This window comes from Urocitellus parryii, chromosome 2 (assembly GCF_045843805.1).
Source record: "Urocitellus parryii isolate mUroPar1 chromosome 2, mUroPar1.hap1, whole genome shotgun sequence".
NCBI lineage: Eukaryota > Metazoa > Chordata > Mammalia > Rodentia > Sciuridae > Urocitellus > Urocitellus parryii.
The window spans coordinates 102,504,706-102,532,508 of record NC_135532.1 but is presented as its reverse complement, the minus strand read 5'-3'; the positions used below and the strand labels follow the sequence as shown (position 1 = coordinate 102,532,508).

The 27,803-nt window shown below is 36.8% G+C and overlaps 1 protein-coding gene across 1 annotated transcript; it reads right to left on the bottom strand.

The window, feature by feature from the left end:
- Positions 1-8,298: 8,298 nt before the first annotated feature.
- Positions 8,299-27,577, bottom strand: Faim (Fas apoptotic inhibitory molecule). Its single transcript, XM_026385024.2, has 5 exons — positions 27,355-27,577; positions 17,927-18,059; positions 17,350-17,578; positions 9,989-10,038; positions 8,299-8,734 (listed from the first exon to the last, which is right to left on the bottom strand). Exons 2-5 carry the CDS (start codon positions 18,035-18,037, stop codon positions 8,585-8,587), a joined length of 540 nt encoding a protein of 179 aa, XP_026240809.1. The 5' UTR covers positions 18,038-18,059; positions 27,355-27,577; the 3' UTR covers positions 8,299-8,584.
- Between the last annotated feature and the right edge of the window lie 226 nt (positions 27,578-27,803).

Here is a 27,803-nt window from a genome sequence, read left to right as displayed (position 1 = left end):
TGAATATTTAAACAATACTCTTAGAGACCAGTCATTAAGTAGCACTCTTTCAAAGACCAAAGCTATACAGTAATATTTCCCTCTGGATTTCCAGCTTGAACCTATTACAAATAATGCTGTTAGGATCATTATGATTTACCTCCTGGTTCATATATGTATATTTCTTTGGTGTTGTATGCTTTTTAAATGGATATGTCATGAGATTATGCACTTCTGTATCTTTTTTGGGGGGGTGGGCAGGAACCATGGATTGAACTCAGGGGCACTCGACCTCTAAGCCACAGCCACAGTCCTATTTTGTATTTTATTTAGAGTCTCACTGAGTTGCTTAGTGCCTTGCTTTTTGCTGACATTGGCTTTGAATTCACGATTCTCTTGTCTCAGCCCCCAGAGCCGCTGGGATTATAGGCATGCGCCTCTGCTGCACATCTGTATCTTGACTAGGTAATGCTAAAATAAGTGGTTGAATCAATTAATTTCCCCCTAGTATTGTAATGTGTGAATTTTTGTTGATCCACATTCTCACCAATATCCAATTAACCAACATTTTAAATGATTTTAACCAGAATAGCTAATAGAGAGGATCTGCAATACTTCTCATATAAAACAAAAAATGTCTGAGGTTATGGTTTGGCTAATTATCGTGATCTGATTATTACATATTGTATACACGTGTTAAAATGTCACACTGTGCCCCATCAGTATGTACAATTTCTACTTATCAATTAAAAATTTAAAAAATTTAGCCATTCTGTTTTATATGGTGCATTTCTCTTGATAGTAATAAGACTAAATTGCTTTTTTCATATTTGTCTTTTGCTGTTTGGACTTTCTCCCTTGAGAAATGCCAGTTTATACCTTTTGTCCATTTCTTAACAGTGTCACCTTTCATTTTAGTATTTTAGTGTTTTTGGTTTTGTTCTGAGGAAGTTTTTTTTTTTAATTTTGCTTTTTGTTTTAGAAGATTCAATGCATACATTTTGGATAGAAGCCTTTTGTCTGTCATATGAGAGAAAATAGATTTTCCCATTTTGTGTGTGACTTTCATTCTCATTATCTTAATGATTTCCTCTAAGCATACAACATTTTAATTTTAATATAGTTAGATTTATTCTTCCTTTTCTTTGAAGTTAATACCCCTTGTGTAAATGTTTAAGAAATCTTTCTGTACCCCCAAATCTTGAAGACAGTCTCTTGGATTATCCTCTAAACACTTTTATTTTTTGTCTATGATCTACCCAGATGGAATTGCTTTTATCTAGGGTGTGAAGTTAGAATCAAATTTATTTTTTGCTATATGAGTACCAAATTGTCCCAGTATCTTTTATTGGAAAGATAATCCATTTCTACAGACCATTCTACAGACTTTTATCATAAACCAATTGTCCATATATGCATGGATCTGCTTCTGGACTCCAGAAGATATCCAATAGATTTTATCTCCCTATTTTAATTTTCTTTCTTTTTATTTATTAATTACCAAACTCATACACAGCACTGACTGAGTGCTAGGCTCTCATCTCAACAGTATACATAAATGTAACTGTTTTATGTGAGAGATGTAGTTGTTCTTCCCTGCTTTACAGATGAGAAAACTAAGGCACAGAAGGGTTAAGTCATTTGTCTGTAGTCACGAAGTAGCTGAGAGAGGCAGCTTTTAAACCAAGGGATTCTGTATCTATTCAGACACATTGATGCTTCAGTATACCTTTGGAGTCTTCTTGTTGAGTCTCACAAATAGAAACCTGTGGAAATTTTGAATGGATTTGCATTAGGTTATAGATTAGGTTGAGGCAAATTGACATCTTCAGAATATTGACTCTTCCAATCTACGAAAATGAAGCATCTATTTATTGAGATCCTTTTAAATTTATATCCAGAATAATTTATAGTTTTCTAGGATACGTCTTATGCATATTTTGTTAGATTCCTAGGTAAGTGATTTTACTATAAATTTTGTTTAATACTCTGTAGCAGTGGTTCTCAAAGTTTGGTCCCCTGTCCACGAGCATCAGCACCACCTGGGAACTGATTAGAACACTAATTCTTTTTTTTTTAATATTTATTTTTTTTAGTTGGACACTAATAATTTTGTTTTATTTATTTATTTTTATGTGGTGCTGAGGACAGAACCCAGGGCCTCGAACATGCTAGGCAAGCATTCTACTGCTGAGCCACAACCCCAGCCCTAGAAACACTAATTCTTGAGCCCCACCCTGGACCTGCAGAAACTCTGGGGTGGAGCCCACCAATGGGAGTGTTTTCCTAAAACTTCAGAGCAAAGTCTACAGAAATACATTCGATATTTGTATTTCACACACTTGCTAAACTTTCTTGTTAATCATAGTACTTCATTCATACAAATTATTTTGATTTTGCATATATCATCTACAAATAATTATTGCTTTATTTCTTCCTTATCATTCAACATTTTATTTTGGGGGGCTGGGGTTTGTGGCTCAGTGGCAGAGCACTTGCCTAGCACATGTGAGACACTGGGTTCGATCTTCAGCACCACAAAAAATAAATAAAATAAAGGTATTTAGTTGTACATATACAACTAAAATTTTTTAAATTTTATTTTTTTCTTTCCCATTTGCAATGGTTAGAGATTCTATTAGGTGACAGTCCACCCTTTATGAATCTCAGAAGGAAAGTTTTTTCTATAATTTTTTAAAAAATATCATTTACCAGATTAGGGAAAATTCCTTAGATTTCAAGTTTACTGAGGAATTAATAAGAAAAAAAATCAGTGGATGACTTAATCAAATAATTTTCTATATTTTACTGAGATAATAATATTTTTCCTCACTTAGTAAATTAATGTTCAAATATTAAACCAAATTTCCTTGAATGAGCCCAAGTTGATTATGATATATTTTTTGAACGTATTCCAATATCTTATTGGTGCTTTTTGTATTGTTTTAATCAGTGAGATCTGCCCATAAGTTTATTTCAAAATGTGTTAGATTGTTGTTATTACTTCCAACCTTATCATACAAGGAAGATTGGCATTATTTATTACTCTACAGTTTTGTTTTGTACCAGGGATATAACCCAAGGGCGCTTTCCCACTGAGCCACATGCCCAGTTCTTTTTATTTTTTATTTTTGAGACAGGGTCTCACTAAATTGCTTAGGGCTTCACTAAATTCCTGAGGCAAGCCTCAAAATTGTGGTCCTCCTGCCTCAACCTCTCCTGTCACTGGGATTACAGACATGTGCCACCATGTCCAGCATTACTTTAGAAAATTTTTAAGTATTTTATCTAGGATCTTATTTCTGAAGTTTTTCTTGAAGTATGGATTTCATTTATTTATAGCTATAGGATTATTCAGATTCGTGTGTTATTGTGTCTGTTTTAGTGAATTATATTGTGTGTGTGTGTGTGTGTGTGTGTGTGTGTGTGTGTTGCTAAGGAACCCTCATGCATGCTAGGCAAGTGCTCTACCACTGAGCTACAGTTCCAGGTCCTGAAATGTAATTTTTTAGGAGTGTGTCCATTTAATGGAAAATTTTCAAATTTTTACAGTGCAATTTATATTTTATATTTTAAGAGTTTTTTTTCATGTTGTAGCACTGATTTTTAGTGGTATTGGTTAGTGCCTTCTCTATTTTTAAAATTTTTTGATTGATACATAATATTTGTACATGTTTATGAGGTACAATGTTTTGTACCTTATTTTTTGATTCACACACACGATAGGAAATGGTCAAATAGGGTAATTAGCATATTCGTTATCTTATACTTTTACCATTTTCTTATGGTGAATACCTTTGAAATTCTCTTTTAATTTTGAGACACACGGTGAATATTGATAACTGCCCTCCCTAGTGTGCCAGTGAACATGAGAACTTATTCCTCCTGTCTTACAGGAAGAATGTAACATTGTACTTGTCTATTTTCTTGATGAATCTCTTACTGGAGTATTTTTTTCAACTCAATATTGGTCAATATTGAGTATTCAATATTGTTTTTTTCCTCCTTCTACTTTATTTGGAATTCATTGCTGTGTTTCCCTGCTCCCTGAATTTTATGAGTTGGGTGCTTAGCTGATTTTCAGCCTTTATAATAACAATCCTTATCTGCATTCTGTAAAGTTTGATATGAAAACCTTTCATGGTCATCATTACAAAGTATCTTTTAATTTCCATTTTTCATTTTAGAAGTATATATATTAATTTTAAAATATTTGTATATTTTCTCATATTGTTTTGCTATTTATTTCTAGATTGATTGCATAGTGTTTAGAGAACATGATTTGACTTAAATTTTTTCAAGTCTGTGGGACTTGTTCTGACTCACCATATAAATAAGTATTGAAAGTATGTGTGCTCATAGAAAGAACTCATGTTCTGCAGTTATGAGATTTAGTGTTCTACATATATTATTTCTTCCAGTTGTGTTGTTTAAATTTTTACATATTCTTTGTGAGTTTTTTCCTAGTGGTATGAGACAGATATGTTAAATTATCTCATTATATATGTATTTGCTATTCTGACAGTTTTTATTGTGTAGAATTTGAAGCAATATTATTAGTTGCATACAAATTGAAGTGTTTTCATGACAATTGAACCTTTTTTAAAAACTCATTTAAAATATTCTTTTGTTTCTGATAACATTATTTGCCTTAACATTTACTTTAACTGATATTAATATTATTATACCTGCTTTCATTTGCTTAGTGTTTGTGTAATATATTTAGTATTTTTAGGTTGAACACAATACCTTTATTTTTTTAATATTTATTTTTTAGTTGTAGATGGACACAATACCTCTATTTCATTTGTTTTTAATGTGGTGCTGAGGATGGAACCCAGCACCTTGCACATGCTAGGCAAGCGCTCTACTATTGAGCTACAACCCTAGCCCTGCATGATACATTTTTCCTTTCAAACTTTTAGAATCTTTATGCTATAGATATTTATTTTATAAATAGCATATATGTTTTAAAATCCATTTTGATCATCTTTACCTGTTAATTGAAACATTTACATTTAATGTAATTGCTAAGATACTTAGGGTTAAAAGTCAACCATCTTACTATGCAGTTTTATCCTACCTGTGTCCCTTTCTCCATTATTTTCCTTCCAGTTCTAATGAAATTTAAAAATAGTTCCCTTGCTACTTTGGAAAATATATACCATTTTACCATTCTTCTGTTGATGACATGAGCTTACAACTGGTATATGAGACTTATCCGGGTCTACCACTGAGCTGCATTCCCCAACTCTTGTCTCTACATAAGCTCTCATCTGTTATCACTTTTTTCTTAGGTCCAAATGCATCCTTCCACATTTCCATCAGTTGGCCTGCACTGGATTAATTCTCTCAATTTTATTTCCCTGGTAATTGTTGTGCTGGGTATAGAAGTTGAGGTTGGTAGTTTAGTATTTCAGCACTTTTTGAAGGTATGTTCTCACTATCTTCTTACTTCTGTCATTTCTATTAAAAAGTTTGAATGTGCTTTTTTTTCTACTAGCCATTTAATTTTTCCTCTTTGTCTTTGGTTTTTAGCAGTTTTGCCATGAGATGCCCAGGAATAGTTTTCTCTGTATTCTTCCTACTTGGTGTTTGCAGAGCTTCTTGAGTCTATAGCTTGTTGCTTTTAATCATTCCGAACCATTCTGTAAATCCCAAGTCATCTCTTCAAATGTTATGCATCATATCTTCATATCTCTTCTTTTGCAATTCTAACATTTGAACTTTAATAATGAAATCTGTATTTATTACTCCTCTATAATTTTTTTCTTATAGATATTATCTATTTTCTGTCTTACTACATTTCTGATTTTAAGTTTTTAATTTCACTATTATACTTTTAAATTCTCATTAGTACTTTCTAATATTGTTGTCTTTAAAAAATGTTTTTCCCGTTCCCTGCTAAATTCTTATTTCTTACCTGTTGCTCTTTGGGATCTTAATCCATAACATAGGAGTTTTTCTAGTGTCCCCCAGCCTTGGCATTCCATTTTGGGATCCCAATTTGTGTTTCCCTAGTCCTTTAAAGCTGTTAAAAGTGCTCCTTTAGATACTTGACCCCCTGGAGTTCCTGGAATCAGTAAACAATCCCAGGCCTAAGTGTTTCCAAATGCCTGGTCTACCTCTCTGAATTTCCACCTTCTCTCACTTCTTGGCTTAGAAATTAATCACCACTTTTTAGCTTTCCAATACCTTCAAGTTGTCAGCATTGCCTCTTCATCTTCATTTTTACCCCCACTAATTTTTCACTCACTTTAGTATGGCCTCATTTCATTGAGACTCGTTTTGTTCATTTTCTTAGCAACATCCCATGTTGCCAAATCTACTGGGAACCTTCCAGTTCTCAAGCTTCTCATCCTCTCCGAAGCAATTTGACAGCTAACTATTCTTGTTTTATGGTACCTTCTTACCTTACCTTCTACATCTTAGGATTTTCTACCATCTAAAAACATTCTTCAATCTGTTTTACTTTTTCCTTTATCCAAATTCTAGTTTTTCTTTGTGAACTTCCTGTAAAGAATTTCATATAAATGCATAAATACGGTCATAAAACTTTGTTTTTAAAAAGTGAAATTATTTTTTTCCTTGAATGTTATGTGGTTATTGCTCCCCCCACCCCACAACCTCACTGCTCATCCCCACTAGGTAATCATGGTAGCCATTTATAACTTTCCCTATTTCCATGCTTGTAAAATCACACACAGAAAAAATAGTAAGATTTTCATACATGTATTATAAAAGGATTTTTAAAAATAAAACGGGACTATATCATATCCAACTTGCTTTTCTTTCATTAAAAAATATCTCATGAAAACCTCTGTGATTCATTGTGACAGCTGATTTGTAGTTCATGGTGCGTAACGATTTCATCCTATCATTGGTCTGCAGTTGGGCATTCAGTTGCCCACTTGAAGTTTTTCTCTTCACAATGACAATGCTGCAATAAACATCCTTGTGTATATATATTCTTACATGCTAATATCAATGGCTTTACTCTTAAGGGATGGGGTCCCAAAAGGGTGTATAAGATGTTTTAAAAAACCTCATAGTGGGCATATTTTAAAATCTTTTTTTCCCCCTGCAGTGCTGGGGGTTGAACTCAGAGCTTTGCAAATGCTAGGAAAGCTCTCTACTACTGAGCTACATCCCTGGTTGCCTCCATTTAAAAAGCTTTATTGGAGTTCAACAGTTTTATAAAATATAACGTACATTACAGAGAGGTAAAAGTTCTATGGGTATGTAGCCTAACTTTTACAAGTAATCTTTGTAGCCAGCATCTAGATCAAAAATAGGACATTACCATTGCTGAATTTCCTTTTGTGCCACCTTCTAAGTCCCCTGTAATGTGGGAATTATTTGGACTTCTAAGACTATTTTTGAATCTTATATAAATGAAAGTTTTAATTTAATAAATATCAGATGTCTATCCTAAGAACTTATTATACTTATTTTCACCACAAACTCTGCAGGGGGTACCCTCTTTCTTCCACACAGACAGTAATATGTCATTTCTCTTTTTCTTTTTTGCTGATTTCATTGTTAAAGTACCTCATTCAACAGCTAAAAACATCAAAACAAGTAAAGGCCTCAATCTTAAGATAAGGAAACTGAGGCACAGGAGCTTACCATCCTCAGAAACCCACATTTTAAAATTAAATTCTTATGTGACACTGTTTGAATTTTCCTTAACAGGTTACCACATAGAGAATATTAATTAACTGCATCATTATGAACCAACTGCTTTAAGCTAAAGAGACAACCTGTCTGCATAAGTTAAACATATTCCAAGACTTATAATTTTTTTTAAATTTATTTTTTAGTTATAGATGGATACAATATCTTTATCTTATGTTTCGGTGGTGCTAAGGATCAAACCCAGTGCCCCATGCACGCTAGGCGAGCACTCTATTTCTAAGTCACAGTCCCAGCCCAACTTTTCCATTTTTTTTTTTTTTTAGGTATTGCAAGGCAAGACAAGGTGAGAACTTTATTTTATTTTACTTGGTACCGGGGATTGAACTAAGGAATGCTTAACCACTGAACCACATCCCTAACCCTTTTCATTTTTTTTTTAATTAGCTACACTTGACATTACAATGATCTTGGCAATTCACACATTTGATTCAATTGGGGTACAAATCATTTTTCTGATTGTACAGACTGCAGAATCACATTGGTCATACAGTCACCTATATACATACAGCAATCACAATGTCTATTCTATTCTGCTGCCCTTCCTATCCCCCCTTCCCCCCCAACTTTTCCATTTTTAAAAACACAAATTAAACAACTAGAATTTAATTTTACAGTGTTTATTGTAATACAGTGGCTATTGTAAAACATTGGTGATTTTGGTCCATATCTTATCTTCTATTCAGTTTTAAAACAGTTTGCATTATTTACAAAAAAAATCATAATTTTTATGACTGCACATAATTAGTTTTTTTCCTGACTCTTGAAATATTATGGTTTCAAGTAACTAAAAAACATAAACATTGCATACTAAATGTAGTGATAAGTACATATTGAACACATTAAATTACCACAGTAATTAAAAAGTCCTGATCATTATGTCTTAAAATAAAAATTCGTTAATACAAAGTCATTCGAGCATCTCTGGGATTTCTCTGTTATCCACAATGAGCGTGTGAATAATCCCTTCTTTCCGTTTCCCGCTACTGACGGCCTTTATGTAGCAGTTGTGGCTCCCAACGCTGAAGTGTGTTTCAGTCCCGTCATCTACAAACTCACCCTAGGACAACAAAAGAAGGATCAGTGTGCCAGAAATATTTCTCTTTGTCTACAGTATCAACAGCATCTAAAAGTACTAGTGGGACAATAAGGTATTAGTCAAGCGTTAAGCTGTAGAAAATTAAAGTCTAATGCTTGTATTTAGATGCTTTTAAATTTCTGTTAAGAACTGAAAGTTTCTTTCAAATGACCTGTAGCCAATCCTTACAAATCTTCAGTTTTGAAGGAAAAAAATGTATACATATAACAGCTTTCAAAAATAAAAATGATGAACATAATAATAAACCTTTCCTACTTACTTATTGTTACCATCTGGCTACAAAGTGTCACCAAAAGCTCATGTGAGACAATGCAAAAATTTTCAGAGGTCAAATGATTAATTAAGGGAGGTGTAATCCAATCAGTGGGTTAATCAACTCATATTAACAGATAAAGATTAGTCAGTGGTGACTGAAGGCAGGGGGGTGCAGCTGGAGGAGGTGGGTCACGGGGTGGGAGGGTGGGGGGGTGGGGGGTGGTGCCTTTGGGTTTATATTCTGTCCCTGGTGAGCAGAGCTCTGCTTCCTGGTGCCATGTGCTGAGCTGTTCTCCTCTGCCCTATCCTTCAGCCTTGATCTTCTGCTCATCTCAGGTCCAGAGCTAAGGAGCTGTCCTTCTGTGGATGGGGACCTGAAACTAGAAGCCTCAAGTAAACTTCTTCTCTACATTATTCCTGTCAGATCACAGTGATGAAAAAGTTGATTATAATACTTACGATATTTTCCAGGAACAGTTAATATGCATTATAAAAATCTTGCTTTTAGAAAAGTATCATCTGCATTGGGTGCATGGAGTAGAACCTTTCCACTCTACGTATGATCTGGGGGCAAGGAGCACTGGTGGAAGCCAGGGAAATGCTAGTATTTGCATTTTAACAAGATTCCAGGTGACATCTACGCATGGGAACTGAGAAGCAGTGGTATCAAGCATTACTTTACATGGATAAACACAGAGGACAGCAGTCTTGGGGGAAGAACTTTTTAACAGGAGGACTCTTTAGGAGAGGAGTTGGACCAGGAGAGGTGGGGTGGGAGGGACGGTGAGGTCGGTGTCGGGTCAGAACACAAGTTGTTTCCAAACTCTCACTGCCCTAGGAGCTGTCTGGGAAAGATTTTCAGAGTTTGGAGGGAGGGGCACCTAGCTATTGTTTTTTACCAAGAAGACTTTGGCTAATTATGAAATCTCCAGAATCGAGGCAGAGCCCATGGTGACTTACCGCCGTCTCCATCTTTTTACCATTGCACCACACATCCATGGTGTCTTTTTCTGTGAAAGTGACATAAAGTTGGAAGGTTATGATTCTATAATATAAAGATAAACATAACCTTACAAATTTATTATTTTAGGAAAAGTTTGATACAGTGGGTTTCTAAAGTTCCATTAACATTCTCAAATGCAACACTTTTTCATGGCTTTGAAACGCCCCTGAAATTTGAGAAACTATTTTTGTTCATAGATAAAACATCTTTCAATAGAAAGTCATGACACCAATACAAATTGATGAAGTTTTGTTAAACAAAATAAATACTGAAGGACAATCATTGAGGGAGGGTTGCATATGAGTGAATGTGAGGGACCTGTCTGCACGGAACGTCCCTTGTCCTCGAGCCTGACAATCCCTCTTGCTTCACACTGACCCAACTAGACGAGAGCACAGAGACCACCATGCAGGATAGTCAGCAGTCAGGTTTGGAAATTCAATCTTTAGTTTCTTACCAGATAGCACAGTAATCTATATTCTTATTTATAATGATTTCACTTTGGGAAAAATTATTGGATCATAAGGGAAAATCAGGTATGAGAGCTGGGCACAGTGGTGCACACCTGTAAGCTCAGCAGCTTGGGAGGCTGCGAGTTCAAAGCCAGCCTCAGCAACTTAGTGAGGCCCTGAGCAACTCAGTGAGACCCTGTCTCTAAATAAAATATGAAAAAAGGGCTGTGGATGTGGCTCAGTGGTTAAGTACCTCTGGGTTCAATCCCCAGTACCAAAAAACAAAACAAAACAAAACAAAACAAAAAAAATACCCAAAAAACAAACAAACAAAAAAAATAGGTCTAGGGGGTGCAACAAGATGCCACCACAGTACACTGACACATCAGCTGACTGCCATTGCTTTCCTCAGGGTAGGGGAGTCCCCAAAGCAACCTGCGAGTGTTCGAGTGTTCATGTCTTGAGAAGTGGCAGGAGAGAAGGCTGCACTCAGCAAGTGCCACAAGAGGAGGGGGAGAGAAGCATGCAGGAATCAAGTGGCGGTCAGAACCTGTCTGGGGTCAAGTCTAAAGCCAGTCAAAGTGTGAGTGTGGCAGGGTGCCTGTGGCAGGAGCACCATCTGAAGGGGCTTGTTTTCTCCTCACACAGTGAGCTGGGTGCCTCGCTTAGAAAGGAGAAAGGCTTTTGAGATGGGCTAGATGGAAAAGCAGAAGGCACCAGGAGACATGGGCAGGGGTCACCCAAAAGGCTGACTGAGTGGGAAGCATCTGGTCACAGCTGCAGAGAGACTTGGTGTGTCCAAACACATGGCAGAGCACACAGTTGTAAGGAAGCCACAGTGGTGGGGACACTGGCATTCAGTGTGCCTGACGAACACAGGGTGCACGCAGGTTTTCTGTAAGAGCTCACTGGCATGCCTCTGAGGAACACTGCTAATCCTGAAGCCCATGAAGAAAGTGGAGTAAATTTGACACCATAAAAGTAAAACAACAAACATTTGCATGACTGAAAAAACCATGGATACACATATGGGAGGCCATCCTTGCACGTGATTTGAGTTACTTCCCTGGCCGGGCGAGAGGCGCTTAGACACATCCTTGTGTCCAGAGCTTTCCCCAGGTCCGAGGGCTTGTCCATGTGGAGGCATGTCTGGCCATACCCCTGAAGACCCAATCATTGCACCTGACCTTGGACACTGCCCCCTTAATATTCACTGGATGGGATTTTCCCCAGAATTTTTTGTTCCCCAATAAAAGCCCACTCCCTGGCGTGTTCTCTTTCTCTCCATAGCCTCTTCAGTAAACCTCGCTACCACATTAGGTGGCTGGAGGCTGGAGCTAGGAGAAGCCACCCTGGAGCTGGTTTAAAGGTAATTAGAGTCTTGTCTCTTTAATTCAAACTCCCTTTTGGATTAGCCACTTAGCCGAACCTTCATTTATGAAGCCTGTGCTGGCTGAGGACTAAATACACTTAAGCAAAAGTCATACAATAAATGAACAATAAATTAATAAATGAAAAAACTGGAGAAAATACTTGAAATAGCCAGGCATGGTAGCTCACACCTATGATTCCAGCAGCTCGGGAGGCTAAGGCAGGAGGATCGCAAGTTCAAAGCCAGCCTCAGCAACTAAGTGAGGGCTTGAGCAACTTTAGTAGGATTCTGTGTCAAAATAAAAAATTGTAGCTGGGGATCCAAGTCAGTGGTTAAGCTCCCCTGGGTCCAATCTCTGGTCAAAACCACCACCACCACCACCAACAACAACAACAAAAACCCTGAAAACCTTGAAACAGCACAAAAAGGTTAATCTCACTAATATAAAGATTCCTAGAAATAAAGGAGAAAATGACTAACAACTCAAAAGCAAAGGATGTGAACAGGAACAATCAGAAAAGTAACATAAAAGTAACAACATTTGAAAGAGGCTTAAACTCAACTACTTTTAAAATGGCAAAGAAAAACAACACAAAAATACAATTTTTTCTCTTAACAGAGTGTTAAAAAAATCCAGGTTTGGCAATGTGCTGTGCTGGAGAACTCAAGGGAAAATTAGTACCACAGGGGGTTGCTAGGTAAAAATCTATGAGGGTAAAAAATACAATTATTCTCTGACTCAGAAAGCCTATTTCCCACTTCCAGAAATTTGTACTAAAATAAGATGTACACTGTGTTCCTAGATGCATGTTTCTAAGAGCAACAGATTAGAAACAGCCAAGTGTCCATCAGTTGGGAATGAATTAAACAACTATTTACTACTGAAATGTACTCTTCAGCTATAAAATACCAAGTTCTTCATGTATTAATACAAAAATATCTTCAACATGTACTAAGTAAATAAAGTGAGACATTTTCATGTAATAAGGAGGTAATAAAATATGTGTATTTGCTTGAATCTGAATAAAGAAACACTAAAAGGCAACACTATTAAAAATGGCTATCTTTGGGAGGCTGAAGCAAGAGGATCACCTGAGCCCAGGAAAAGGCCTAGGTGACATAGGAGAATGCTAACCAATACTATCTTCTGTCCCCTTAGATGCTCTACATTTTTGAGGTGGTGAAAATGAATGTGCTTGATCTTTGAGGTCAGACCCCAGTTCCCTGCTTACTAGCAGTACCTGTGACAAGTCACTACCACTGGGAGCCTTGATCTCCCTGTGGATAAATGAGGATGATACCACCTCTCTTACACAGGAATAATAAGGGATAGAATCATTTATGTAAAGTGCCTAGCATAGTATTTGGCATGAAATATGGCCTCTGTAAAACAGAATATTTTTGTAATTAAATTTTTTCCAGCTTTACTCTAACTTCTTAATATAAAATTTGGAAACTTATATGATATTGTTATTTGAAACTTGTCACATTATATAGCTACATATATATAACTCCAACCCTAAGTAAGCTTGTTTTTTGTCTAAGTAACAAAAACAACTACGAATGATATTTTTAAAGAATTCACTATGTGAGAAACATGCTAAGTATTTTATGTACACTAACTCAAGTAAACATCACCCACACAACTCTGTGAGGGAGATACTATATCTCCATTTTACAGATGAGGAAACCAGGGCTTAGAGGGTAATTTTTCCCACCACACAGCTCTGATCCTGAAGCCTGAATTCTTCATCACTGATATGTAAAATGTAGGCCTTAGAATAGTTTGCAGTTTGGTGGAACTTAGAAGAAGAAACCCTACAGTATGAATACTCTAGGCAATTTTGCTTTCACCTCAAATTAACCCGGGCCTTCTCTTCTTACCAGGTTCCTTTTAGCCAGGCCAAATTGACAAGTTTGGATTGAACTCTCTCCCTTACAAGATCATCATAAGGGGTTACAAATAGATAAAAAGAAGTAAAGACAGACAAAGAGTATATGGAGAAAAGGATTCTTAAAGGCCTGAGAGAATTCCCAAGTGGGAATTTAAGAGACCAGCTAAACTAAGTACAGTACCGGACATCTTCATTTCCACTATGAAATGTTAAGTATCACTTGAGTACAATGTTGGCATGGTAGCCTCAAATCATTTTAAAGGCTTGGTTTCATTGTCTGAAAAAGCCCCATGTGTTCAAATATGTTGATAATAAATCCAATCTTTCAAAACTAAAGTTCCCAGCAATAAGCAATGAGATACAATGGTTCTAAAACTTGACTGAGGTTTGAGTCACTACATTCCTTAACCATATAACTGCAACATTTGGAAAGATAATGGATGAGCTCCTAAAAACTCCAGAAAAAAGAATAATGAGATCAGACTGGCATAAAATTTCTCATTTAAAATAATAAGAATAGAAGATACTGGCACAAATCTTTCATAAGTTCTGAAATACAATGATTTTGAAGTTAAAACTCTGTATTTGGCAAAAACAGTAATTTAGCCTGAGGGTCAAGTAATGCTTATCTCCTAGATGATACCCTGGGTCAGGAAATTACCATTAAGTAAAGATGAAACTGGGTCAAGTGGGGTGGCACACACCTGTAATTCCAGCCGTTTGGGAGGCTGAGGCAGGAGGATGACAAGTTCGAGGCCAGCCTGGGCAACTTGGTAAGACTCTGTTTTATAAAAAAAGGTGGACAGGCTGGGATATAGCTCAGTGGTGCAGCACCCCTGGGTTTAATCCCCAGTATCCCCCACCCACACACACCCAAGAAAGAAAGATGAAACCGGAAGTTGTGGAGTTCAATAATGGGAGAATTAAAGGTCCGTGAAAGAAAGCTCAGATGGCCACTCTGCAGCAGACCAAGAGCTACCTACTCTCAAACAGGAAGGCAACAGACTGCCAAGACTATTTTTGTTAAGCATGAAGAGGATTACAAATAATAAAAAATATGAACAAAAATGATAACAGACATTAGGAATATAGACAAAGAATGGACATCTACTTCCAATAAGAAAAGAGAAAGCCAATCAGGAAAGTCTATAAAACAAAAAGCTGTACAAAAATATCACGGTCCGAATACAAAGTCAACTGAAAGGCGGTAAAACAATTTTGAGTAACTGGTAGATTATATAACAGAAATCCATCTGACCTTAACACTAAAAACAACTTCCTGTGAGGGATGCTGGAGATAGGACAATAAAAGAGAGAAAGAATGTAATCACAGCCTGCTCTGTGAAAATATTTACAAAGCACAATATAAATGTTATTTATTGGCTTCCAATATAGGATCAGTCTGTAAAAACACAGAAGACTTAATAATGGCTACAGAAATACAAGTATTAACTACTTTGAGAATGCAAAAGAAAAAAAGACGTGGAGAGTGAGTGGAGGAGAGGAGAAGCAGGTGGAGTTGTATGTATGTACATACAGTATTTACACTGTAAATAGAGTACATGAAGATGATATGTAAAAAATGTTTTAAAGTTTTGGTAGTAATTAATGATGATAGCATGATATATTATGTATATAAGCAAATGAGTAATGAAGTGATATCCTAATTGCATCAGTCTCTGTGTCCTTTTCTTCCCAGTGTGGAGAAAAGAAGATACAGATGTTAGGTAAGGTTAAGTAAAAACCTGGAAGTCCTGAACTTGAATTACAAGTATCAATAGGAACTTATATAGGATACTTCATACTAGGCAAAAAAAAAAAAAAGGTTTCTACCTCATTCCTCTTTCCCTCTCAAGCACCCTCCTTGCTCCCTGCCATCTACCTATCCATCCATCCTTCCATTCTACCCATGCACAAAATTTTCTTGCTTTGTCCACTAAAAACCTACAAATAATAAATGAGCATTCTTAGTGCATGATAATATTATGCTCCTGAAATATCATTTTCCACTAATAGAAACTAGGACTTGGAGAAATGATGATTCCAGGTTTGGGCAGAAAAAGTTCAAAATGAACATGAAATATCTTGTCATACCAGATAGGAAAGAAGGCATCAAAGTTCACTGAGGGTGTATCAAAAGGACTCAGGAGCCAATCTAAAGACTAATCTTTATTCTAGCTCTTTAGCTGAAATAAATGGGACTAATCAATATTTTGAAAGCTGGGGAATAAAGGGAAAAATAAGCAGTCATCCTGTATTTCCTATACAAAGTGTACCACTCTTTGTGTAACCAATGAGTAGATACAATATTTAAGGTAACAAGATAGAAATGTTTAAGGTAAGAAAAAAGAACAAGAGAATCAGAATATCAGTGTTTGGCAAGGATCTAGGTATTAATGGTGGTGGACGTAAAAAAGAGAAATGACAAACACCATGTGCTCCATGACATAGCAAACCATAAGTGGTCTCCTAGAAAAAAAAAAAAGTCAAACCTAAATTTGACCAATTCTTTAGAGGCAACTGTCATTTTTACAGGAAATGTAGAAGACAGACATGTCACAGGTATGCAATCAGCAAGATCCAGTCATAGGAAACTCCTCTAGACAAATCAATCCAGTTACTTCAATAAACAAGCTATATAGGCAGTAATTTTGGGTTTCTTTTATTTATTTTTTAACTCTGTGTACTTAGTACTTGATAAATATTTTTTAGTTTAAAAATACCTTAGTTTAAGGTATTTGGTAGCATCTGACTAGACTGTGGATAAGCTCTTTTCATTTAGGCATCCTCAGTGTCTGGTACACTAACAGGCATTTAACAAATACTACCTAAACACATGAATTGGTGAATTTATAAGATGATCCAAACAGTCTTAACTCAGCAGTATGAAATACTAGGAGTAACCAGAAGAGAGAAAGTTACTTTTTTAAAAAAAATCTACCTTAGCTACATTTTGACAACTTTGATCTAATGCAGTCCTATACTTATTGTTACCTACAGAAAACTGTCTTATTAATTAATCTCAAATTTCTAATTGCTTTTAAGACATATTTACAAAGAAAAATACTAAATAACAACAAATGTGTGTGTGTGTGTGTGTGTGTGTATATATATATATATATTTTTTTTTTTTTTTAACTTTTTGGTATTAGGGATTGAAACTAGGGGTACTTTACCACTGAGCTAAATCCCTGGCACTTTTCTTTCTTTCTTTTTTTTTTTTTTAATTTCACTGAACTGCTATGACAGTCCTAAAACTTGAGACCCTCGGACTCCTGAGTAGCTGGATTACATGCCTATGTTCCAGCACCTGGGGAACCCAGGGCCTGAGCATACTAGGCAAGTGCTCTTCCATTGAGCAACACCCCCAAACCTAATATTACTTTTTTAAAACCTAAGTTTATAACCCTCCAATCCATTCCCATCAATATCTGGCCATATACAAAACAGTGGATTAAGTGAATTTTCATACACACAGGGCACATTAGACATTCTCTCTCTTATTTGAGGCTCCCACAAAAGTCTGTATAGTTTAGAGGAATTAATTAAACAGTCATCATAAAAACTGAATAAATTCTGCAGAAATGGCACTAACTTACCTAAAACAACTCTCAAGTCCTCACCATCCAAGCGTAATACCCATGTATTGGTAGTTTTTGATCTGTTCTCCATGTACTTCTTGAGACTTTTCCCATTAATTTCCAGAGTATATTCATAAGCAAAACCACTGATAGCATCTATATTTATGGTTGCTTTTGTCTTGGCAGCTCCAACACAGAAGGTTTCTTTGCCCACTAATTTGAACATCCATTCTTTTCTTATCTCTTCCTAGGTTTAAAAATATATGTATATATATAAATATTTAAAAGACAAAAATGGAAGAAAATTAATATCTAATTTTAGAAATAATGTGAGACTTCAAAGTTTCCAAATGGTAATGTTATTTAGATATTTTTTTAAACTCATAATGCCAAGGTTTTAGAAAATAAGGCATTAAGTTTAAATATTAGATTTATATTGGAAGAATTGGTATATTTATTATTATTTGCTTTGTAGAGCAAAATGATATAGGCCCAGAACATAAAGAAAACCACTGTAACAAAAAAGCCCTGACTTCACATGATAAAATCAAGTTTCTCTGTGACCATATTTTATAAAGTAACATTTTTTTCCTACCTTCCCATCTACATACACCACCCGTTTGCCAGATGTAGTTCCATGTTCAAATTCAATCTTGTGGACTCCATCACTTAAAGCAACCTCCCAGACTGCTACGAGATCTGTCATTTTTTCCAGGCTATAAAGAGGGCTAAAGGGATAAAACAAAACTATTATAATGGGTCAAAATCAGTAACAGAATAATTAATCCTTCCAAGATGAAAATATCAGACTCTTGAAACTCCTAAAATTATAAACATTGAAGTGATATTTCCTAAGAAATCCTACTTACAGAACATGTAACTACTTTCTCCTCCTTATTTACGACTACTATGTATGGGTATATAGTCCGATAATTCCAAAGTCACCTTAATACTAATAGGATTAAGAATCCGTTTATCCTGCATAGTGTTCTAGACCGGAATATACATGGAAAGTTCAGTAAAAAGTCTCTTTTCCTTACCAATTAACAAAACTCAATATGTAATTATTTTTTGTTTTTCAGATCTGATCACTATAAAACAAAAACTCTCCTAACTTTTCATACTTAAAATAATGATTAGGAATTCATCTTATCAAAAAAGATTCTAATTTACTAATTTATTATACCAAGACTGAGGGGGGAAAATAGTCATGGAAGAAATATCCTATTATTGCAATAAAAATAATACAAAAAATGCTAGGAAAACAGCAATTCTTAGCATTATTGTAGAAAAATTTTTTAAAAGAATTGTTTGCCAAAAAATTTCTGGCAAAATTTAAATAATATTTTATATTATTATTTTAACATATATGTATCATATGTGAATGGCATAATATAAAATTAACATGTTGATATTGAAATAGATTTTAGCTTTGAGAGAAACACCATTTATTACAGTAATAATGATCATAACTAACAGTGGCATTAAGTGCTTACTGTGTGCCAGCTGTTCTGAACTTTACATATATTAACTTACAGTACTCTTCACGAGATGGGCACTAGTACTCTTACTTTACAGATAAGTCTGATTAAGGGCTTGCCTGAGGTCACAATGACATCAACTGGCAGAAATGGGGGTTTTGTTTGTTTTGAGACAGGGTCTCACTATGTTGCCTAGGCTGGTCTTGAACTCTTGAGCTCAAGTGACTCTCCAAACTCAGCCTTCCAAGTAGCTGGGACCACAGGAGTGTGCTATTACTCCATGCCTGGCTTAAATGGCAAAAACTTCGGAGTTAAACCTAAGACTCTGGCTGTTTCTTCCCATCTTCTTTCTTGTTCATTGTAATTTCCTCTTTTGTATGCTTTAAATCATAGACATTAAAAGGACTTGGTATAATTTTGAAGTGGTTGCCAAGAACTCTGTGCTGAGAGGGATCTGGAGACCTCACATGAAGTTTCAGTGGGAAAGGATGACATGCTAGTGGTGGCTACCTCCACGTAGGTATTCACTCCCCTTGCTCTAAATCAGAAATCAGAACTGTGCATTCTGCAATGTCACAAAATGTGTCCTTAACAGAATAGACTGGATAAATAACTCTTTGGAATTATCCTAGCAATTTTGAAACGTTCAAAAGCTAGTCTTATTACAATGCAGGACATTACCTTTCGTCATCTTCAAAGATAGGACTGTCATCTCCAGATGCCATGGCTGGCAAAACAGTCTTTTAATCCAATTAGCAGCCAGGAAAGAAAAAAGCAGAATTGCAGCAGAGAAAGGTTGAAAGCAACAACAATGACATCTACGAAGGGCTTTTCTAACTTTGCAATCCATTTCTTAAATTGCATGCAGTTTCTGATGAAACAGTTTTTATACATACAATAGAATTGCAATCTTTTAATTTTCAGAGAAAGAAGTAAAACCATGCAAATCAACCATTCATATATCTTTCTTTTGTAGATTTCTAATGTCTTTTCTCTTCTTTTTTTTAATCCACAGCCCATTTTATTTTATTTCATTTTTATTTTGAGACAGGGTCTCACCAAATTGCTCAGGCCTTGCTAAGTTGTTGAGTTGAACTTGCAATTCTCCCGCTTCAGCCTCTGAGTCACTGAGATTAAAGGCATGCCACCATGCTCAGCTCCTATCATTTTTTAAAAGTATAATTTCTCAACACTAGAAAATAAATTCTAGTTTATTTCAAGTATTATAGAATATCAGGGCTACAAGAGCCCTAAGAGATCCTCTAGGTCCCATGCTTCTTAAACTGAAGCACAAGAAGCCCCAAGGGTTTGAGGCCATGGATCAGGAATTATATAAAACTCCAAGGTAAAGAGGATGCTTCTGCAGTGTTACAGGGTGGTAACCAACTTATAATGCAATTTGTACAGTGCATTTTAGAGGGTAAAAATATAAGTTTTAAAAAATGCTACTTCCAAATGAGAAATTTGTAGGAAGTAGTCGGGATATGGTGGTTTGCATTCTAAGAATGAACTTAATTTGCCCACTAAATTTCATTTAGATTACTAGTGCCAATAATGAATCCACAAAACTGACATGAATCCCTCAGGTCACTATCAGGGTTTAAATCAGAACTACAGCCCAGTACTGTATAATCAAGAAATGAGTAACTAGACTGCAGTGCTAATTAAATTTTACTAAAACCAAAAGCACACACATACTCACATGCACAGGAAACCCTCCACATTAGAATATTTGGAATTAAGAGTTGCACTCCTGCTGAACTATCATAAATTCAACTACTTTTGGTTCCAACATCTACCCTGGCTTTAGTCTTCTCCTTAATAAGTGCCTAAGAGCATGCTCTCATTGCTAAAAATGAGACAATGCAAATCCTCTCAGGCTGGGGACATCCAGATGCCACATTGTTGAAAAAAATGTTAAGAGATTGACACCATTAAAAAAATTCCAGGGGCTGGGGATGTGGCTCAAGCGGTAGCACGCTCGCCTGGCATGCATACGGCGCGGCACGGGTTCGATCCTCAGCACCACATACAAACAAAGATGCTGTGTCTGCCGATAACTAAAAATAAATAAATAAATAAATATTTTAAAAAAAATTCCAATGGGCAACTGGCAAAGAAAAGCTAAGAATCAAGCAGAGATTTGTACTTAAAATAAGTCCATTTTTTAATTTATTTAAGTACTGCAAGTTTGTGAATTTTTTTAGTCTTTGTGGGGTTTTTTTTGTTTTTGTTTTTGTTTTTTTTTTTTTGCAGCGGATTGAACCCAGGCCCTTGAAAGAATTTTTCTAGGCTCAAGAAGCCCAAAGATATATTCTATGAAACGGAGGGTATCCTGCAACTACTGCAACTATAAAAACAAAAAGAATAAAAAGCAACAGAATAAGCCAAATAGCATAATATAAACCTCGAATAAGCATCCTCTGTAAATCAGAGAGGATTTAAGAATGTTATTCAAATTTAGCTCTAAAACTTTTAGAGATTCTAGAAAGTTCAGTAGCATGACATTCAAACCTGAAGGAATCGCCCTGTTTCCTATTATAAGAGATTTCAAATATTACTAAGTCACACAAAGATAAAACAGGAACTCTCTTAATTATACTACCTTTATTTTCATATAGAAGTATAAATGACAACAGCAAATTAAAAATCAAGAACACATTTTCTTTTTAAAAAATTTCTCAAAACTACCAGTATTCATTCATCCATTCAGCAGTTATTCATGCACTACCTAAAGGGTACCAAGTTTTCTTTCTCCAGGAATTGATGGTGTATATTGTAATTAAAAAGTATATACAGTGGTCAGAGTAAGTGCTGAAGCAATTATCTAGCAAATTTGAAGCAATACAATACATATAACGGTGTATATCAAAATTGATGTTTCTTCTTTCTTTTTTTTTTTTTTTTTGATATAGAGATTGAACCCAGGGGTGCTTAATCACTGAGCCACATTCCCAGCCCTTTTTATATTTTATTTAGAGACAGCATCTCAGTAAGTTTCTTAGTGCCTTGCTAAGTTGCTGAGCCTGGTTTTGAATTTGTGATCCTCCTGCCTCAGCCTCTGGAGCCTCTGGGATTACAGGCACCTGCCACCACGACTAGCTTGATGTTTCTTCTTAAACACAAAGTCACAAATCAATATAAAATTATATTATTCTGTGCTTGTTTTTCTGTAGACATGATTAAGAAAAAGACTGCATTAATGCAAAGTTAGTAGTATTTCAATTTTTTGGTTCATGTTATCCATTTGTTTAAACAAATGATGAAATTGTCTTTTTAAAAATAATAATAACTAGCTGGGTGTGGTAGCACATCCCTGTGATCCCAGCGGCTCAGGAGACTGAGGCAGGAGGGCTGCAAGTTCAAAGCCAGCCTCAGCAATTTAGTGAGGCCCCAAGAAACTTAGCATGAACTTGTCTCAAAATAAAAAATTAAAAGAGCTGGGGAATGTGACTCAGTGGTTAAGCACCCCCGAGTTCAATCCCTGGTACTGGTACCTAATAATAACAACAACAACTATAAAACTTTTAAATAATTATTTCTGGCATACAAAAGGCTGCAAATTTTGTTCCATTTCAAAGACAGAGGTTAAATGAAAACAACTGCTTTATATGCAAGGATTAATGTGAACACTATCTTATAATAGCCCCAACCAAAATATTAAGAGTCATACAATTTTCAGCATTGGAAACAAAAACAGAAACAATAAGATCACCTGGTCCAGCTTCTTTTTGTCATTATGGGGAAATCAAGGCAACAAGCTACCCTTCTAAATGCCACCTCCACTGCTGGACCTATGCTTTTATTATCTACGCCACTTTCTAACAATGCTGTGGAAGGCTCCAATGATGCACCGAGAATAAAGAAAAATGTCCACATGACTCCATCTTAAAAAAGAGATCCCCATAACAAATCTCATTAATGTGTAAGAAAAATGTCCAAAATTAACTGTTTCCTGATTTTGGGTTTCTCTCTTTTCCCAGAAATTTCACTAGTCCTGTGACCTCAGTTATCTTATATACTTCATATCTATCTCAGTACTTTAAAAAAAAAGTTTTTTGACTTCCTCCTCTGCTAAGAAGTTGGGACACATATGTAGAAAATACTCTCTTCTTTTGGTTGTGCTGGGGACTGAACCTAAGGCCTGGCACACAAGGCTCTACCAATGGGCAACATCCCCAGCCCTTTTTATTTTGAGATAAGTTTTCACCAAATTGTCCAGGATGGCTTCAAACTCGAGATCACCCTGCCTCAGATTTACATATACCACCATACCCAGTAGAATATACTCTTCTTCTTCTTCTTTGATACTATGGATTAAACTCAGGGCGCTCAACCACTGAGCCACACCCCCAGTCCTTTTAATTTTTTATTTTGAAACAAAGTCTTTCTAAGTGCTAAGAGCCTTACTAAGTTCTGAGGTTGGCCTGGAACTTGTGATCCTCCTGCCTCAGCCTCCCAAGTAGTTGAGATTATAGGTGTGCCCCACCATGCCTAGCAGAATACACTCTGAATAGTTATAAATTCAACTGATTAACACGCTGTCAGGTTTTCTTAACTTTTTTATATCAGAGAAAATAATTAAAAATCCCTAGTCAGTTCACCTCATGCATATAAAAATATACCCATCTGTGAGTCTTTCAGGTAAACTTAAAAGTAAAATTGAGATTTCAGCTAGAGATCTGAAAGAAAATGACTATGAAAAATAATAATTACTCTAAAACCTCATTAAACTCTACAGCACAGAAATCAGTATATAAACAAACTTTAAAATACTCATTGCCATATGATGATTTTCATTTTAATAATATCCCCACAATTACCTCCATGACTGGTGACTTCTCTAGATGGTCTATACAAACCAATATCAACCTGAACAAACATAATCCATCCATTCAACAAGTGCTCACTAAGTATCCTAAAAGCACTCCAAAGTCAAGTATATAGACATTAAAAAATTCTCTCTGGTTGTGCATGATTTGCAGCAGCTCTGCTCTATTTATTTTGCTGAGGAGAGGTGTACATTGACTGTAAAAAAGGTTTTGCTGTGTCCAGCCTTCAGTGTTTCAATTCACCAAATATTTAGGCCTACTATCAAAAGACCTTGTAGTAGGTGTTATTGGAAATTTGAAGAATACAACTCTGTCTTTAAAGAACTTATTCATTTGAATTAGCATCAAGTCAACCTCATAACCTGGTGCTCTTTCAATTTTGAAACTTACTATAAAACTGTAGTAACCAAAACAGTGTGGTGCTGGTGTGAGAATAGATACAGACCAATGGGACAGAATTGAGAGTTCAGAAGTAAACCCATCCATCTATGGCCAATTGAGTTTTGACAAGGGCACAAACTGTATTTAGTAGGGAAAAAACAGTCTCTTTGAAAGATGGTACAGGCTCAACTGAATTTCCATACTCAAAGAATGAGGACTCTTATCTCATACTATACACAAAGTTTATCTCAAACTAGATCAATGACCCAAATACAAAAGCTAAAACATAAAAGTCTCATAAGAAAAAGGAATAAATCTTCACAATTGTAGATTTGGCAACAGATACCAAAACACAGCAAAAAAAAAAAATGAATTAGACATCACCAAAATTTAAGAATCTTGTGAATCAAAGGACATTAACAAGACAGTGATAACCTACAGAATGAGAGAAAAATATTTGGAAATCATGTATCTGAAAAGGGCATAATATCTCTAGTATATAAAGAACACCTACAACTCAAAAAACAAACAAATAACTTGATTTTAAAATGGGCAAAGGACTTGAACAGACTTTGATTTTTGAAGATATACAAATGGTCATATAAACACAGATGATAAACACCATTGATCATGAGAGAAATGCAAATCAATACCACAATAATATATAGCTTCATCCCTACTAGTATGGGTACAATTAAAAAATAGAAAAGAATGAGTGTTGGTGAAGATGTGGAGAAATTAGAACCTGTGTAAATTGCAGTAGGAATATAAAATAATACATCTGTCATGGAAAATTGTTCTGATGGTTCTGCAAAAACTCAGAATTACCACATCACCTAACAATTTCACTACTAGATATATACTTGAAAGTACCGAAAGCAGGCACTCAGATACTTGTATTCCAAGGTTCATTTCAGCATTTTTCCAATATCCCAAAAGATGGAAACCCAAGTGTCCAACAACATAAGAATGGAGAAACAAAATATATAAACATTCAAAGGAGTATTATTAGGCCAAAAATGAAAAAGAAAAAGAAAAAAAAGGAATTAAATTCTGATATATACAACATGGATGAATCAGAAAACATGCTAAGTGAAACACGCCAGAAAAAAAAAAAAACAAATACTGTATAAGTTCACTTATATGAAATATCTAGAGTAGACAAATTCAGAGACATAAAGTAGATCAGAGGTTACTAGAGACTGGGGAAAGGAGGAAAGGGAGTTGTTTTGTTTTGTTTTGCTTTTCTTATATCTTTGTTTATTCATTTTTATGTGGTGCTGAGGATCGAACCCAGTGCCTCACACATGGGAGAAAAGTGCTCTGCCACTGAGCCACAATCCCACCCCAGGAGTTTGTTTTTTTTTTTTTTTTAACAGTGATTCTGTTTAAAGTGTTGAACAAATTTTGCAAATAGTGACCCTGGTTGCACGACACTGTCAATGTATTTAATGCCACTGAAATGTACACTTATACGTGGTAAATTTATGTGTATAGAATCAAAACGTAAAAATAATGTAAAATACAAAAAACTGAACTTGCACATTTTAAATTGGGTGAGTTATATCTAAATCAAGTTGTTAAAAAAAAAATAACAACCTGTTCTGCTGGTGGAGGAATGGGATATCTGTCGTTAAGGTAAGCAGCACAGGCCAAAAAGAATGGCTCTACAGAGGAAGGGTCCTGAAGGCTTTAGTTTAAAATTTGGGAGAAAGGGATTAACATACTGTCATTTTAAAGTTTTATACTTTAAATTTTCAAGATAGCAAGGATGGTGGAATGTGATAGACATCATTATCCAAAGTACATGTATGAAGACACGAAATGGTATCAACTTACTTTATATACAACCAGAGATATGAAAAATTGTGCTGTATATGTCATTTTTTAAATCAATAAAATAAAATTAAAAATAAAAAGTTTTCAAGATTATGTGATCAAACTCGGTGCAATTTTTTAAAAATTCCTCTATTTTTGCAAGGAGATTTTAAAATGAAAAAAATGGACAAACACATTCTACTTATTTATACTGATGGGGACAATGTTACTCACTTGAAACTTTCCATGTCTTCAAAGAAAGCTTTTTGAGTATCTTGTTACTTACCTTCAATCACAATCTTCGAAAATCCCTTCCCTAGCAACCCAACACCCATGCCTTAAACATGGTTTAGATGGTTCCAATATTTACTATCTCCAGCCTGAATACTGCCTTAATTTAGGTTCAACTGTAGTGATTCATCCAAGTGGTTTAAGTCAGTTTAAAAAGTTAGTAAGAGGCTCCTAATTGCTTTCTCAACAAAATTTCCAGATAAGGCCAGCAAATACAGCAGGTTGCTCTTTCAAAACAGTGTTGACACTGATTGATGTGGAGCCCTGGGCCCTCAAAGTCGAGAACTTCGTGGAGCCAGTCTAAATGCTACCTACCAGAGGACAAAAATGGGAATACTTATCTGAAGGCCATTTCGGAGGGTAGAGCATAACGCTTTATTAGGGATTCATTCTAAACAATTATGCTAAAAAAAAAAAAAAAAAAAAAACAGACGAAACAGTACTCTACCAGTTGCTTTTTTTTTTTTTTCCCCAGGGAAAAACTGAAAACCACCTGTACGTGCACCATCAGGGAGGGGCTGCCTCTATTAAGTAAATCACAGTCCTGTCAAAGCCCAGGCAGCCGCTGGGGGGTGGATGCGGCGGTCACATTCCTGGTGCACAATCCTGCACCGAGCACCGCAGTCTAGTGCAACCTATAGGACGTGGGGAAACACTTGGGGTTTCCGGGAAACGCGCGGGGTGCATTTTTGGGAGAAAGAGGCCAAGTTCCTGCACTTAGCGATCCGGGGTCTGCCGGTGCTCACAGGGGGAGGCGGACTTACGCCCAGTGTTAACCCGGCCGATCTCCGGGGAGCAGGGGCGCGCCTGATTTGCCGCCTTCTTTGTGCCTTTCTGTGCCTTATTTTCGGCAGGGACAAGTACTACCACCTTTGTGGTGTGCGAAGAGGCCACGAGGCCAGAGCGACGGGTCGCAGGGCCTAGCGCAGCAGGGACGCCCCCGTCCCCGTGCCCGCCGGCTCCGGGCCCCGCCGCCTAGCGGCTCCGCCCGCCGTCAGCGGCAGCCGGCACCCGGGACAGCCCGCCGCCGGCAGGAAGCCCCCGGAACTCACCCCGCGCGGGCCCCGGCCTCACAGCGCGAGGTCCCAGGGTCCGCGTAGCCGCCGCCACCCGGACCTGCGGTCGGATCCTGAGGGCGGCCTGGCGCTGGGCCGCCGGGGACTGCGGCAGGGGCTCCGGGGCGGGGTCGCCGGGGCCGCCCCACCGCGGCCGAGTCTCACCTGTGCGCTGAAGGCTGCGGGAGGCAGCGCCGAGCAACCGGTGGGTTCCGGCTCAGCCTAAGCGGCCGCGCGGCCTTGCTTTCTTCCTCAGGAACCAGGCGCTGCCGGCTTGAGGCGGGAGCTCCTCTGGCGCGATCCAAGTGCGCTGTTTGTCGCGCCTCAGGTCCCCGGGGGCGCCCGGCGAGGGCCGCCACCCGCACCACAGTTCCAACCCCCGCCGCTGCCGCAGCCGGCCGTCACCCGAAGCATTCCCGAGCCCTGCACTGCGCTGCGTGCGATCGCCCGGCAACGAACGTGGGGCAGGCCAGCCGCGGGCTGGACGCTGGGACTCACTCAACCTGGTGGGCCGACACTGAAGCCATGCCCCAGGTCAACCTGAACGTGGCCTTCACTCCTAAAACTGCTTTATGAGCCCTGTTACTGTTTTAATTTTAAGACCTACTGTCCTT

Bases quoted from the DNA above. Each gene is read 5' to 3' on its own strand.
- Faim (XM_026385024.2), bottom strand. From the start codon at position 18,037: ATGACAGATCTCGTAGCAGTCTGGGAGGTTGCTTTAAGTGATGGAGTC. The intron at 10,039-17,349 runs GTAAGTTAGTGC...TCACTTTCACAG, and splicing joins GGACTTGAGAGTTGTTTTAG to AAAAAGACACCATGGATGTG. The intron at 8,735-9,988 runs GTAAGTCACCAT...TTGTTGTCCTAG, and splicing joins GTAAAAAGATGGAGACGGCG to GGTGAGTTTGTAGATGACGG.